The 16,437-nt window shown below is 47.0% G+C and overlaps 1 protein-coding gene across 1 annotated transcript in view; it reads left to right on the top strand.

Moving 5' to 3' along the window:
• Positions 1 to 16,437, top strand: part of Dclk3 (doublecortin like kinase 3) — a 48,862-nt gene that overhangs the window by 13,900 nt on the left and 18,525 nt on the right. Inside the window, exon 2 of the mRNA XM_075964376.1 lies at positions 9,722 to 11,565. Within this exon, the coding sequence (XP_075820491.1) occupies positions 9,722 to 11,565 (1,844 nt within the window). The remainder of the gene's footprint in view (positions 1 to 9,721; positions 11,566 to 16,437) is intronic.

Here is a 16,437-nt window from a genome sequence, read left to right as displayed (position 1 = left end):
GATAGGTGCTTTCATATACAAATATTTGTATTCAGACAGCCTTTGCACCCTACACAGTCCTCCTGAGACTGGATTTGTGACTTTACTTTTGTTGACAAAGGATTTCTATTTCAACACAAGCCTTCTTAGGGATTTTTACCAGAAAGTCAAGTGGATTACACAAACCACCATGTTATTGAATATTTATGAGAAGTGTCTTGCCAATCAGGTGTACCCAACTCTCAGATAACAACACAGTGTAGCGAGGCAATATCTGTCTTCCATGGAATTCATACATTTCATTTGTATTATTAATTGGCACAAAATCATTCAAAACATTTACCTATTATTTATTTTGCAACCAGCTCCACTATTTCCCAAATGAACCATTCATTTCTCATGAATATGAATGAAATCTATATTTAAAATATTTATTTTAAAATTATATGCATGTGTGGTGGTATGGGCACATGCGTGCAGGTCTCTGTAGGTAGAGACCAGAGGAGGGCACTGGACCCCCTGGACTGGAGTTACAGTGTTCCTGAGCAGCCGCTGTGGATGCGCGGATCTGAACTCTACTCCTCTCCAAGAACATCAGGTGTTCCTAGCCACTGACCAACCTTTCCATCCCCATAAAACTGTATATTTTTGAAACACCCTTGTTAAAATTATTTTAATTGCTTACTATTCAGCTATTTGTGGTTCACTGATGTGGTCTTACTAGGAAGTCAACATCACTTAAAAGAGGGTTTGGGGGGCAAGGGTTTGAACTCACCATGTAGTTCAGATTAGCCTCCAAGTCATGGCAATCCCCCTGCCCCAATATCCTGAGGGCTGGGATTACAGGTGTACACCACCACATTCCACTCTAAAAAAGTGACCACGTCGCTCTTCTGTTCTGTACAGTAACAGGGAGGGGGACTCTCTCTGTTCAGATACACACATGACCCAGGGACAAGTAAGTCCCAGGTGCAGGTACTGACCGATGGTTCAGGTGTCTTTGTATCCGTCTAACTCATCCAAACAGACTTGAGGAAACGAAGACATGTGAGTTTGCTCTTTAAAAAACAAAATACCAGATGGGCAGTGGCGATGCACGCCTTTAAGCCCAGAGGCAAAGGCAGGCAAATCTCTGAGTTCCAGGACAGCCAGGGCTTCACAGAGAAATCTTGAAGGTTTTTTAAATTTTATTTTTATTTTATTTTTTATTTTAATGGTGCTGTGGATGAACTCCATGGCCATAGGTATGTTGGGCAGGTGCCCTACTGTGGAGTCAGTGACCCACTGACCAGTCCAACCCTGGGACTTTGCCTTTCTAGTGCTTTCTGTAGCCCTATAGGGAATGTACTTCTTACTTTTCTATGTCATCAAACATCTGACAGAAAGTAACTTCTGGGGAAGCAAAGTTTGTTTTGGCTCACAGTTTGAGCAGATAGAATCCACTGTGTGACAAGGTGTGGTGACAGATGGCTTCTCGGCAGCAGGGACATGCGACAGGCCCTTGCTCATATCTCAGCAGAACAAGGAGAGAGGACCGGGCCTTTCAAGGAGCCGCTTCCTCCCTTGGGCTCCACCTTCTAAAGGTTCTGCAGTTTCCCAAACAGGATCTCTTTGGCGGCCCAGTTGTTCAAACACAGGAATCTGGGGGCTATATCTTACCTTTAGACCCTAACAGGGAGAAGTGTGCTAAGTCTCCCTCCAGCCTGGGGTGTCTGAAGTGCTGTAGACACTGACCAGTGGCCTGGGAGTCTAGAGTAACCAGATGGCCCTAGTCAGTGGTGGTCTAGCATCTATATGGCTGGAAGAGAAGCGGGCACAAGGTGGTCCTTCCGAAAGGATCTACCGAATAGCCTTTCTTACATAGCACTCAGCCAAGCTACTAAGATCTCTGCTCGAGTTAGGTTTAACAATTCAGGCCAAAGAAAGAAACCTCAGGGCATGGAAACTCCACCCTTTTGGGATTTCATGTAGTGGGTGACAAAGCCTCAGGGACGTAGTTGTAGGTGAACTGGCAGGAAACACTAAACCCAAGGACAGGAAGGAAAGAGCAGCTGTCCCCAGAGATGGCCCCTGCGGACTCAAAGCAGGCCAGCCTCCTCAAGTGTCCTAGAGAGAGACAATGTGACGGACACGGTAGACTGGCAAGAACGCTGGCCAAGAGACTGTTCAAGTAGAGTTTAGGCCACTTCAGAACCAGTGAGAGCAAAGAGGAGCTGGGGAGATCGTGCCAGGCAATGGCCAGAATGCCCATCTGGAGGAAAGGGAGCCGGAGAGAAGGGTCATCATTCCTGCCAGCTCCGGGAGCAAACGGGGCCATGTTCATAGCAATGCCCAGTGTGCTGAGTCCCAGCAATCCACTCACACAGGCCCTCTACCTGCAACCTCAGTCCACAGAGCATTGAACCACTTAAGTCTCCTGTGGCTCCTCCTCTTCCCCCAGTTGCTATGCAACTTCTGACCCCTCCCTCTTTTGACTTATTGCTGTCACATTTCTTCCCGGTTTCTGCTGGTCCTGTGCAGGGCGGCAGGCAGGGGTGGCTCTTCTCACCTGTATCTGGTCACCTGGGGCCCAGAGCTCATACAAGCTTTGAAAATGTAACCCCTTACCCCGCTTCTCCCTGTAGCTCGGAGGTTCTTAAACCAACAGGGTTAAGTGCCATGTTGTCCCCCATTATTTTTCTCTGAGTTGGGGTCTTAAACTCGCTATGTACTGGAGGATGACTAAACTTTGGATTCTCCTGCCTCCATTTCCCAAGTGCCGTATTCCAGATGTGCACCCCACATCCAGATTATGCAGTACCAAGGAGAGAACGCAGGACCTCATGAGTGCTAGTACCCTACCAGCCTACCTATGCTCCAATTTCTGTTCCCTCTCCAGACACAGAACCTGTGCTCTTCTCCCAGGAACTCAGGAGCCTGGGCACAAAAATGCCTTCCCTGATATTTCCTAGCCTTCCTGCTCTTGTGACAACTGGTGCCAATAAAGGTGTATACCCAAGTCTGGCCTGTTGGCTGTTCCCTATGGAAGATAACCATGGGTTACATCCTTTGTCCTTGTTCTCCATGGCATGTTTTGATAATATCACAAGTTCCTCACTATTAAATAAACACTTGCAGACAAACAACACTCCTAGGAGGACCCTGGATTTTGACTCTCTAGCCTTGCTACTCAGAGTGTGGGGCAGGACCAGTAACATTGATTATTGAGAAATGCAAATTCTGGGGCCCACCCCCAGAAGACTGGTCGGATACCAGTGTACATTTAACAAGTCTCAGGTGGTTTCTGAGCACTCTGATATGCAGGAAGGTCTGGACTACAAGACACAGCTAATTGGAAATTAGCCAGCAAGCTGCTGGCTTAATCATTAACATAGGCACTCAAGGAGGCAGCAGATACAGGAGGGGAGAGCTCAGAGCCTGGGTACCTCCATTTTTTTTGTCCTAGGGTATCTTTTTATTTTGTCCTCGGGTGTCTTTAGGCTGTCTCCTGAGGTCCTGGGACCTCCAGGAAAGAGAAGCCTGCTTTCTGGCTGCAGGAGGGGGAGGAGTTTCAGGCAGTAACTGTGGCAGAGTTGGAAGTGGCACTGTGATGTGCGATGGGTGGGAACCGGGCACCAGCTGAGAGTGAGTGAGTAGGTCTAGGGAGAAGGGTGCTTTACTTGAAAGGTGCCAGGGTTAGGCCTTTAAAACAAGGAAGGTATGCTCATTCAGAGATGCTCCGGAAGTGGGGCGTGGTGGCACACACCTGTAATCCCAGCACTTGGGAGGTAGAGGCAGGAGGATCAAGATCCTCTTCATCTTCAGCTATGTAGGGCGTTCAAGACTAGTCTGAGCTACATGAGATACTGGAGGCAATCTGGGGGTCACAGCCCTTCTCATGTGGCTGTTGTGAACAGTTTAGGAAAAAACAGTCAGGCAGAATAGACTAAGGACTGGCAGGTGCCACTCACAGAGACCCTGTCAGGTGCTGGGACTCCGTGCTGGCAGGCACTTAGGGACATGGTTGCCAGTGGGTCAGCCGATAAAACCAATGCAAAGTAGAGACACTTGCAAGACAATAGCAGAGAAACAAACTTAATCTCCCTTTGAGTGTCTCAGTCACGGTCACGAGGGCAGTAAAGATCAAAGGTGACGCCGTGTGGGAGAGCCTGGTGTGTCACCAGGGATGGCAGTGTATACAAAGCACCGTAATACTTTGGTTTTCTCCATCAGTGACTCCAGTTTGCAGCCTGTGGATGATGGCTGGGTTCCTGAAGTACAGAACGGAAGCATTTCCACAGCTTTCTGTGAGGCCATGTTCCAGCTTTAAAATTCCTTTAGGAAACTCTCCTTGGGGTGTTTGCATTATCAACTGTGACTTCACAGATGTTTCTCTGATTGCATACCCACAAGTGAGCAGAGTGAGTTTGTTCCCAAACAGTGTCTGGAAAATGCCCAGAGCAAGTGACTCGGTGCGAAGGGAAATTTCTTCCAGTCCCCCTCCCCATCTCTGCCTCCTCAGTGAATAGTCTCAGTGCTGAATCTGCAGACTGTAGCAATTCATCTGGGGAAATCACCAGGAACGGAAAGGCCAATAACAGGGAACATATAAAGGGGAATTTCCCTGTTAGGGAGAGCGAGTTAGTAATTCTCTATTAGGTGCGGTAACTTTTTATTTTTATTTATTTATTTATTTTGTATTTGTTATTACAGGGTATTTTAAAACACCAATTTCCCCTTTTTTTGTTTATTTTAGAGATAGAGTTTCTCTGTGTAACAGCCCTGGCTGTCCTGGAACTCACTCGGTAGACCAGGCTGACCTTGAACTCACAGAGATCTGTCTACCTCTGCATCCCCAAATGTGGAAAATCCTGCACCATTGGAGAGCCCATCGGGGCCAAGCAGGACGCCGGTTCCCTCAGTGTGAATGAGACATTGTGGCTGTTTGGGACTGTCCTATGTGTCTTTCTATTGCTGTGATACATACCATGACCAAGAGCAACTTGGGAAGGAGAGGGTTTATTTGGCTTACATGGCCTGATCATAGTCCATCACTGAAGGAAATCAGAGCGGGAATGCAGAGGAAGGGACCACAGGGGAATGCTACTTACCACCTTGCTCCCAGGCTCACTTTCAGCTGTTTTTGTTATACAGCCCAAGCCCATCTGCCCAGGGCTGGCACCTTTCACTGTGGCCTTGGGCCCTCCTACATTAGTCAACAATCCAGAAAATGCCACCCGAATGTGCCTATGGGCCAGTTTGATGAAGGCATCTTCTCAATGAACTTTTCTCTTCCAAAATGACAAAATAGCAGGCAGGCAGAAAAACTGAAACCCAAAGGGATTGTAGCATGTTACTGCATGCTCCAGCTAATGAGACTCGCTCGGGTGGATTTAGTATTATTGGAGGTCTTCTTGTTCTACACTCGAGGCTGCAGTCACAAAATGAAGTTTGCCTCAACTTGGAGCAAATGGACCACTGTTGCCTAGTTGTCCTCGACACACTTTCCTTGATGGTTTTCCTTGTGGAAGGTGAGTGTTTGATCTCAAAGTCTTTCTCCCTCCAGCTCCAGCCCATTCAGTAGGTGGTCTGCTCAATGACAACGCTTGCTGCTCCAAATAGTGACACTGTTGCTTGTGACAGAAGGTGTGCAATGGCTGATCTTGTCAACTTGAACGGGTCTAGAGTCACCTGGGAGGCAAATCTAGGGGTGTGTTCTCGAGGACGTCTCCAACTCAGGCTAACTGAAGTGGGATGACCCGCAAGAACTGTAGTGGCACCAGGCCGTGGGCAGGAGTCCTGGGCTGACAAAACGAGATTATGTAGCACGATTAATAAAAACTCAGAGACAGAAATTGGTTCAATCTGAAGGTCAGAAAAGCAAAACAGTCAGCTACTGGCTCTTACCTTTACCTCAGTCCAAAATGATGATCCTGCTTCCAGGAATCTCAGAATGAGACTGTGTGTGAGAGCTGTCTCCTCCTGTTTTATATTCCTCTCTAGCGCTGGGATTAAAGGCGTGCACCACTACAGCCTGGTTTTATGGCAAACTAGTGTGGCTACTGGGATTAAAGGTGTGTGTCACCACTGCCTGGTCTGTAAGGTTGATCAGTGCAGTCATTTTACTCTCTGAACTCTAGGCATTTTAATTAAATACAGATGAAATATCACTACAAGATTGGACACCAGTCTTTATCTCTTTCTCCTTTCTGGCTATGGATGGAATGTAACCAGCTTCCTCCCCATCCTGCTTCCACGACTTTCCCCACATGGCAGACCGTATCCCAGAGCCCAAATAAACCTTCTATTTTGTAAGTCACTTCTGTCATGTTTCCTATTAGAGCTCCAAGGAAAGCAACAAATACAGTCACTAAAACAACTGCATTTTCCCTGGGGATCCCTAGTTCCTTGCTGTAGCCAGAACTCTGTAAGCTCCAGTGTTAGTAGGAAGGTGAGGGGCTGAATTCTCTGTCTTTCTTCGGACTATGTTGCTTCCAGTGAGCTGGGTGTCTAGGCAGTGGACTGGACATAATTGATGCTTTGTTGTAAAAACCGAACTGTTCTGTTTTTATATTCCATTTGACCGTGTCCTGGGTTGTCTTCTTGGTCCCATCAGCTCGCTCTTCTACTTCCCGGGATCCATGAAAGCTTTGGGCGGACTCTTCTGAAGATGTCTAAGTATCCTGACAATCCATTCTCTTCCACCCAGGCCTGGGTACCTGGGGTCAAACTGCTCATCAGGACTCATACTATGCACTTGCAATGTTTGTGCTCTTGAGAGTGCAGGTCCTGTTGTGGCTCATATCTTCATTCTCCTTAGCTGCTCTCTGGTGCAGAGGCCACCCAGTGTTGGTCCTGTTTCATGAGCACCACTTCACACCGCCCTCTCTCTGGGGTCTTTCTAAGCCTCCTTCCATGATGAATGCCCACCTTCGCCAGTGTATTTATAGATTTTTGTCTGCCTGGTTGTCCTCTGAGGACCCTTCTTCTCTTCCTCCCTGGAATAGAGGATTCTTCTCTTGCAAAGCCCATGGATTTTGAAGGCAGGACTGGGAATGTAGCTTCTCAGGGCTGCTTCAGGGCTTCCTATTTTCCCACCTCCCAATCCTGTTCTTCCCCAGTGGAGGCTTGTCTTGTCCCTTGGTCAGACACTGTCATATAGAGACTGATCATTTCTTCAAATAACTGGCATTTTCTGCTTCCCCTTGAGTTCTGCATTTATTTGTAGTAACCTCAGGACCACATGGACAACCTGTGCAACTCCATGGCAGGGTCCTGCGCCCCACTACTGTGGGTCTTCACCCCATTTAGTGCTGAAGACTCAAGTCAATGCCTGTCCTTCAAGCATTCTTGAAACTCTTCTTATATTTGTATTCAATCTGCCTCTTGGCTTCCTGGGGGGTGGCCTCTGATCCTAGCCAGTATTTGATCCTTTGAGTTACCCTTTCTCTACTCCTACTTGGGAAAGTTCTTTATGGGATATTGGCTGAAATAAGCATTCTTTGTTCCTAGACTTTGACTTCTCAACCAAGAATTTGATAAGTCTGAATCAAGGTTCTACCCCACATAAAGAGCACAAAAAATAAGGACAATGTTCTTATTTTTATCAGCCCTTCACACATACACATACATTTCATGGTCACCTTCCTCATAGCCTTCTTCAGGTCTGCAACGCAGGGAGTTCAGATCAATGTTCCACTGCCTACGACCGAGGCAGGTGACTGCGAGAAGAATAACAGATGTCCATAAATAAATCTCTTAACTGTAACTGTGATTGTCAAGCTCATAAATTCCTGGCATGTGGGAAGATCAGCGCCAGCTACTACTCTGTCATCTGATCGACAATGTGCCTGGATAGAAATCGTCTCAGAACAGATTGTATGTTATAATTAAAAAAACAAAACACATTCTGTGTGGACATGTGGGCCAAGCTGTCCATCTCTGCACGAGTGAGATTTCTGCTGTGGTGGATTCAAATGCGCTCACAGGGAATCACTTTGAAAGTTTGAACTTTATAGTTACTTGAAAAGTATTTTTCTTTTATTTCAAAGTCTTTGTGTGTGGGTGTGAGTTTGGCACATGAGTGGCCAGAAGAAGGAGCTGGATCCCCTGGAGCTGGACTCACAGGTGGGTGGTATGGGTGATAGGGGTGCTGAAAACCGAACTCCGGTCCTCTGCAAGCCCCATTTGTGCTCTTAATCACTGGGTCATTTCTCCTGCCCCCCTATTAACCCTTTAAAACTAATATTATTATTGTTTTATTTTATTTTACTTTATTGTGTGGGTGTTTTCCTGCATGGTTATATGTACACCATGTGTATGCCTGGTGGCCAACGAAGTGTGTATGTTGAATCCTGCAATCCAGGACCTAGAATCTTTTGGAAGGGCAGCCAATACTCTTAACCACTCAGCCGTTTCTCTAAGCACACTTTTTTTCAGACAGCATTTCACTATGTATCCCTCATCTGGCCTGGAGCCCACTGTGTAGACCAGGCTGGCCTTAGACTCACAGAGATCCACCTGCCTCTGACTCATGAGTGCTATGATTAAAGGCATGTGCTGTTGTGCCGACTTGTTTATTTGAGACGAGGTCTCACTTTGTAGCCTGCTAGCCTGGAACTCAGGCTCTAGCCTCAGTCTCACGCATGGCAGTTTTCGTGCTTCAACTTCCCCAGTGCTCGGGTCACAAGCTTGTGGTACTGTACCACCTTTCTTTCCTTTTCTTTTTGGTTCTGGGATACAATAATCCAGGGCTTTGTACACTGTTCCTGTTAATTGCACTTTGTAACACTGAGATATAGCTTACTTTAAACAAGAGAAGAAAAACTTTCTACAGAATGAGGTTTCTTTATATGGATTGAAATCAAATCTTTACAGCAACATTTTCTCTAAACTCTCAATTAGAGCTTTAACCCTGCCCCTCCCCCCATTGGCCCAGCCCTGTTTATGATGCCAGGCAGAGCTGTGCCTACAGACTTGTACCTCAACTGAATGAAATGATAACACAAAGCCAATACTAAGACTATAAAGTAAGTTCTGATAAGTGTCAGTATTTTGTTAATATTTGTATTTGTTCATCACTTTCCTATTTACTCTGCAAAACTGGGAGGAAAATGCCACCCTTCCTACTGTATAGATGAAGAAAACGGAAGCACAAATACTTTGCCCACATCTATAAACATAGGGGTCACTCCAGGAGAGACATCCTGGGCATGCCCTCTTCTCCTACCGCCTTTCTTGTAGGAGTTGAAAATATAGCTGGACCAAGGATGGGGAAGATCGGAGACCCTTAAGTTCTGGAATGTTTTAGCTTCATCTTGCATCCTAGGTAGGCAGTTTGGGGCTTTAACTTGTGTTCAATGGACCAGATTCTGACTCTAGAAGGTCCCAAGTGTGGCGTGGCTCAGGGGAGGTCCCTGCAAAAGAGCCAGCTCAGCCTTCTGCTGATTCAGTTCCAGGTCCTGTTTTCTCATGGAGAAGATGGAAACTAAGACACAATGCTTAAAGGCTCCGTCGTTTCATATACTTAAGAAGTGACAGTAGAATATAGATTACATATAATATAACGGATATGTCTGTCTGTCTGTCTGTGTGTCTACCTACTTATGGCTGGGACATAGAGCCCATGTCCTCTCATGTGCAGGTCAGCTAGCTGCTCTGTGACTGAGTTACACTTCTGGGTCCATCAGTCAAGTTTGATGAAGTCCAAAGGATTTCTTTAAGCCCACTTTGACTAGCCTCCTTTGTCTTTTTCCTGTTGCAGGCCACCGAGGACCATGTGACCAGTCTCTAAAATGTTTAAGCTCGAAGATTTCTGAACGAAAGCTGCAGGGCTCCTGGCTACCTGCTGGGCGAGGACCTCTGGAGAAACCTGTCCTGGGGCCCCGCGGTGCCATCATGCCCCTGTTCAGTCCTCAGAGTGGCCTTCACTCAGTCCGTGCTGAGCACAGCCCGCTGAAGCCCAGGGTGGTGACGGTGGTGAAGCTGGGTGGGCAGCCCCTCCGCAAGGCCACCCTGCTCCTCAACAGGCGGTCTGTGCAGACCTTTGAGCAGCTCCTAGCAGACATCTCGGAAGCCCTGGGCTCTCCACGATGGAAGAATGACCGTGTGCGGAAGCTCTTCACCCTGAAGGGCCGGGAAGTCAAGAGCGTGTCGGACTTCTTCAGGGAGGGCGATGCTTTCATAGCTATGGGCAAGGAGCCTCTCACCCTGAAGAGCATCCAGTTGGCTATGGAGGAGCTGTATCCCAAGAACCGGGCCCTGGCCCTGGCCCCACACAGCAGAGCCCCCTCCCCAAGGCTGAGGAGCAGACTTCCCAGCAAGCTTCTAAAAGGAGGCCACCGCTGTGGGGAGGTGGGAAACTGCAGTGAGGTTATGGGAAGCAGGGCAGTCACCAGGCATCAGGGCAAGACCCCGACGGAGCTGGCCCTGGAAGACAAGGTAAGGGCCCAGAAGAAGTGGGTAAGAGGGAAACAGGAGCCAGAACCTGGTGCCCTGCCACCACCCACGGAAGCCACTTTGGAGGAGACTCATGCAGGTGGGGAGAAGCATCTGGGGCTGGAGATTGAAAAGACTTCGGGGGAGATTGTCAGGTGCGAGAAGTGTAAGCGAGAAAGAGAGCTGCAGCTGGGCCTGCAGAGGGAGCCATGCCCTCTGGGGATCAGTGAGCTGGACCTGGGGAGGGGTCAGAAGTGGGATTCCGAGAAGCTGGTGAGGACCAAGAGCTGCAGGAGGGCTTCTGAGGCAAACTCCACGGATGGAGAGGAAGGGTGGAAGGGCGAGAACCATCGGAGCAGCCCCAGGAATCCTCCTCAGGAGCTGAGGAGACCCAGCAACCACTCTGACAAGAAAGAGAACAGATGCTCGGAACCTCAGGAAAGTCACCCTCAAGGAGCAGCTAGGACCCAGAAGGACCTCACAGAAGGTCCACCAGCCGTACAGGACGGGCTGGTGGATGCGAAGAAAGACTCCAGGCACACATGCAGGAACAAACATGGGGCCTGGCTCCTGATGGAGCACCAGGCTGAACCCCCACAGCTCCCCAGGACCCGAGGGGAAGAGAAGGAAGCGGACCACGGGAAGAAGCCGGGTATGTCAGGAGGAAGGAGGACGGTGCTAGAAAAGGAGCCAAAGACGAAGCTGGAAGAGAGTAAGCCAGACCGGCCCAGTGGCCGGAAGCTGCGGCCGCTGGGCATCATCTCAGCTGATGTGGAGAAGCACTATGACGTCGGGAGGGTCATTGGGGATGGGAACTTTGCCGTCGTGAAAGAGTGCAAACACCGCGAGACCAAGCAGGCTTTTGCGATGAAGATTATTGACAAGTCCAAGTTGAAGGGTAAGGAGGACATAGTTGACAGTGAGATCTTAATCATTCAGAGTCTCTCTCATCCCAACATAGTGAAACTGCACGAGGTCTATGAAACGGAAGCTGAGATCTTCCTGATCATGGAGTATGTTCAGGGAGGGGACCTTTTTGATGCCATCATCGAAAGTGTCAAGTTTCCAGAGCACGATGCTGCACTCATGATCACAGACTTATGTAAGGCCCTCGTTCACATGCACGACAAGAAGATTGTCCACCGGGATCTGAAACCGGAAAACCTTCTGGTAAGTGGGGAGTTTGGCTGTTAGTGGAGATGGTTATAAAATGAAGGCTGGAAGGAACAGCAGCTGCCTACCCTGTGTTACCTTTATGTTAGAGAATTATGCTACTTTAATGTAAGCTTAATTTCAGTACTTAAAACTTTGGTTATAGCTCCTAAATTGCTGAGTGAATTTGTTTTGATTGTTACGGAAATATAAGCCTTTTGATTTAAATAAGTCAGGAAATGTTTCCTCTTCCCTAGGAGATGGTGACCATGTGACTTAATTTCTTGAACATTTGCACATCCTCTGGCCTAGGCAATGAGTGTCTGCCGGTGGTGGCTTCTCCCTCAAGCTTTGCAGCTACCATCTGACCACCTCCTTGAGTCCTCTTTGAGGACAAGGCTTTGCCAAAGAGTTTCCAGTCTGCAGAGCTGGAGAGACCTGTGTGAGCATTGCATGCAGCTCCCGGCTTCTATGCTGTGATGAAACACCACTGCCAAAAGCAAACTGGGGAGGAAAGTGTTTAATTTGGCTTTTGCTTCTAGATCTCAGTTCAACACGGCAGGAAGGCAGGACAGGAACTCAGATAGGGCAGGAACCCAGAGGGAGGCAGGCGCTGATGCAGAGCCCATGGAGGGATGCTGCTTACTGGTTTGCTCCTCATGGCTTGCTCAACCTGCATTCTTATATAACTCAGGACCACCAGCCCAGGGGTGCATCTGCTATGGACTGCATGCTCTCCCATCAATTACTGATTAAGAAAATGCCTTTCAGGCTCGCCTACAGTCTGATCTAATGGAGACACTTTCTTATTTGAGGTTCCCTCTTCTCGGATGACTTTAGTTTGTGCCAAATTGACATAAAATCCCCCAAATTTGCTTCCTGGTTTTCTTGGTTTCTTTCTCTAGATGAAGTCCTTATCCTTTCTGGACCTCAGTGTTGTGTGATTTTTTCCTAGGGAGACATGAACAAAAGCCTGTGCAGTCCAGACAGGGCACAAGTGACAGGCAAAGAAATGATTCCCACCAAGTTTAGCTTAGTGGACCAATGATTTTGTTAGCGTTACCTAGAGGAGTGTGACTGAGAAGCTACCTAGAGGATTGTGGGAAATTAAAAGGCAGCTGTATCCCAGCTCATCCCAGCACGGGTGATGGTGAAGACTCACCCAAGCTACACCCTGGGGCTCTGCTCAGCCTAGGGCAGCTCTGCAGAGACTCTCTTCTCCTCTAGCTACACCCTGGGGCTCTGCTCAGCCTAGGGCGGCTCCACAGAGAGTCTCTTCTCCTCTAGCAGGTGTTTGCCACTTTTCATAAAACCTTGGAGAGGGGTGGGGGTGGAAGGAATGGGAGGGAAAATGGACTTCCTGTGTCTTGTAACTTTCTAAGCTTCATGAGTCTTAAGAGTCTTCCTCTTTGACCTAAGATTGAAGATTTTGATTAGAAGGAAATAGCTGCATAACACATAGTTTCCTGATTTATTTAATTTTTTTTTCTTTTTACTGGTGCTGGAGAGATGGCTCAGTGATTAAGGACACTTGTTGCTAGAGGACCAAGCACCCATGCTTGGCACCTCACAACAGCCTGTAAGTGCAGTTCCAGGGGATCCAACACCGCTTTTAAACTGAACACATGTATGCATGCACACACAGATAATACCCTCACATATATACATTATTAAGTAACCAAATACATTTAAAACTATTGATTAATATTAATATCAATGTGTGTGCACATATGTGTGTGTGTGAGAGAGAGGGAGAGCTGGGGATGGGGCATGCATGATATGGCAGCACGTGTAGAGGTCAGAGAACAACTTTATGGAATCAATTCACACTTTTTACCTGTACTTCGTTTCCAGGGATGGAACTAAGGTGTCAAAGTTAGTCTGTCAAGGATCCTTACTCAATGGGCCATCTTTTTAGCTCCAGTTTCCTAATTTAATAAGAAAAGAACACTAACAGCAGTATCTTGGGAGGCTGAGTGAGAACAGACCCGAGAAAATCAGCAGCCCCTGCCATGAAGGAGTCAACACACGATTCCTTGGCTGTGGCACTCCTGTTAAACACAAAAATGTCACAGTACACATATTTCCCATAGGGCCACTCTGCGTCTTGGGTGGATCAAGACAAAAACAAATCCCTTTGTCATAATGTCGGAAAGCATTGTTTAAGCTGTGAATGTGGTTACATGTCCCTGAGACGCCTATCAGAGACTGTTGCTGTTGGGAGCTGTAAACCCCCAGATCCTGAACTTCTTGTAACAACTTGTTTTCCTCTGCTCTGAGACAGCCTGAAGCTGCTCTGAGCACAAGACCCTCAGGAGTTCCTGATGGCAGGAGAGTGGTTTCTTTTTTTTTTTTGAAGTACATATGTGTATATTTAAAATAATCATTGCTTTTTCTGTTTGTTGTTAAAAAAAAAAACTAGGTATAAGCCAACAGCTCCTAATTTTATCACTCTGTCAATAAACACACATTCTAAAATGTTCAGAAAATTAATGTGGTATTAGAAACAATTTATTATTAGGTGTGTGTGTGTGTGCATACATTTTAAGGGAAAAGTAATACAGCTACTTTTCCTCCCCTTTGTACTGGTACTCTACAGTTGAGCTATATTCTCAGCCCTGTGGCCACAACTGGCTTGTATCTTAGTTCCTGATTCTGCAGCATGGGATAGCATCATAATTTACATATCTCCTCACGGACATGCATGACCTTAAGTTTTTACTCTTGACCAATGTTTTCACAACAGGACTTTTTCTTTTGGTGAAACAAAACAAAACAAACAAACAACAAATTAAAGACATATCCTTAAAACCAGGTTAATGAGCTCGCTACCCAGGAAAATGTCCTACTATCCAAGGCTAGGAGAGTGGTTTCTTGTGGGTTTGGCTGGGGCATGGCTATCAGTTACGGATCCCTATATAAGCTGCTGCTGGATACAATAAAGGGGGCATTCTTGGGGCATTCCTGTTTCAAAAATTCTGACATCAAGGATGACCCGTGTCTTCCTGTCTGTGAATATTTGTGGGTTTTAATCTCCAGCCCCTTGCCTGATTCACCAACTGTGTGGTAGCTCATAGAGCACAGACAGGCATGGTGCGCTACGTGTTACGTCATCCTTCCATTCCTGGGTGGGAATCAGGACACCCAGTCATAGACAGCCAGGTGTGGTGCTTCACACCTGTGACCCCAGCACTTGGGAGGAAGAGGCAGGAGGATCAGGACTTGAAGGTCACCTTTGGTTATTTCAAGGACTAGCAGGGTCTTTTTATTGGCCTATCATCTTTTTGTTGTTTGATTTTTGAGACAGGGTTTCTCTGTGTAGCCCTGGCTGTCCTCCAGCTCGCTCTGTAGAGCAGCCTGGCCATGAACTCAGATGATAAATAAGCCTGTCTCTGCTTTCTGAGAGCTGAGATTAAAGGTGTGTGCCGCCACCTGCAGGCCAATGCCCTGTCTCAACTGCGAGACACCATAGAAGGACTCATCCAGACCCTGTCCAACCCAAAGTCAAACCCTGTTTTCGTGAACTCTTCTTTCCTGTTCCAACCTTCTGAGTGTTTTGGGTGCTCTCTGAGTCAGACCAGGATCCCAGCCAAGTGCGTTCTCTCTTACTGCAGTGAACTAATGAACCCAACATGTCTTATAAGTATGCCCCTAGGAGTCTTGGTCAGGACAACAGATCTCATGCTGTCACCATCTGGAATCTTTGTCTCACTTTCTTGGTCTAGCCTTGGCTTGGGTTCAGGTCCTGAGGTAGGGAAGGGGCATCGGCACAAGGAAAACTTCTGATCAGCAAGTGAGTTGCACTCATGTGGCTCCGAATAGCTCAGGCCGTCTTCATTCATACTTATCAAGAGTTTTTCTTACCAGGGTTACATAAACAGCTTTATTATTGGCTTCTATTTTTGACTTTAAGAAATACATCATAATTTAAGGAATACATAGTGATCACTATGAAAGCCCCCATTGTTCCTTTTATGTGTCCCCGGTACACCTTCCCACCCCACCCCCTGCACAATTTTATTCTAGACATAGAGTTTAGCATTTTTGTAGGCTTAACTAAATATGGAGCCAGACACATTTGCTCTGGCTGCACACAGTCAGCTGACAGCTACTTGCGATTACAAAGTCAAAAAGTAATAGACATGGGAACAATGCTTTAAGGACAACATTTTCAAACCCAGATATTTTTTTCATGTCTGCAGATATATTTTTAGAGTTTCCTTTTCTACAAGAGGGTAGCCTTTTACAGTCTCTCTGTAAAAGGCAGACTTTGACTAAGCCATCTTTCCCGATCCCATTATACCGGACTTCTCCCACCAATGTAAGCTCCTGTGTATGGTAAAGATGGATCTCTCCACCCCACATTTTGCACTATAGTTAGTTTTTCCTCTGGGAGCATACCAGATCTTACCAGTGATTCTATGCTTGCTGTGCAGGGAACGTACTCTCAAGAGCTGGCCCTTTGTGTATTCCTGAGGTTCCCGCCATTGTGTGTATGCATGCCCTATTCACCATTCCAGAACTGTGAGGCACGGTTAATGCTCCAAGTGTTGTTTTCTCATATGTATCTGTCTCTCTTGAGTCAGAAAAGTTCCCAGGCGTGGGATTTATAGTTAGTGTTCAGATAAGAGACTTGAGAAGTGTTCACCCCCTGTTGAATCTTAGGGGAAAATATTCAAGAAAGAACAGAATTTCCAGGGAAAATTAGAGCCATTGCACATGTGACTGAAACTAAAATCCACCCAAAGAATCACCAATATGAGAAAAGAACCTGCACACTGCACGAATCTTGAAAATTCCTATGCTGTCATGTGGACTACCGGGACTTGCCCAACTGAGAGTCTGTTTCCACAGATACTTTGCCCTTTGGATGGTAGTCATATCCCGATC

The sequence above is a fragment of the Microtus pennsylvanicus genome, chromosome 3 (assembly GCF_037038515.1).
Source record: "Microtus pennsylvanicus isolate mMicPen1 chromosome 3, mMicPen1.hap1, whole genome shotgun sequence".
NCBI lineage: Eukaryota > Metazoa > Chordata > Mammalia > Rodentia > Cricetidae > Microtus > Microtus pennsylvanicus.
The sequence above is the reverse complement of the archived record's forward strand: the minus strand, read 5'-3'. Positions and strand labels throughout refer to the sequence as shown.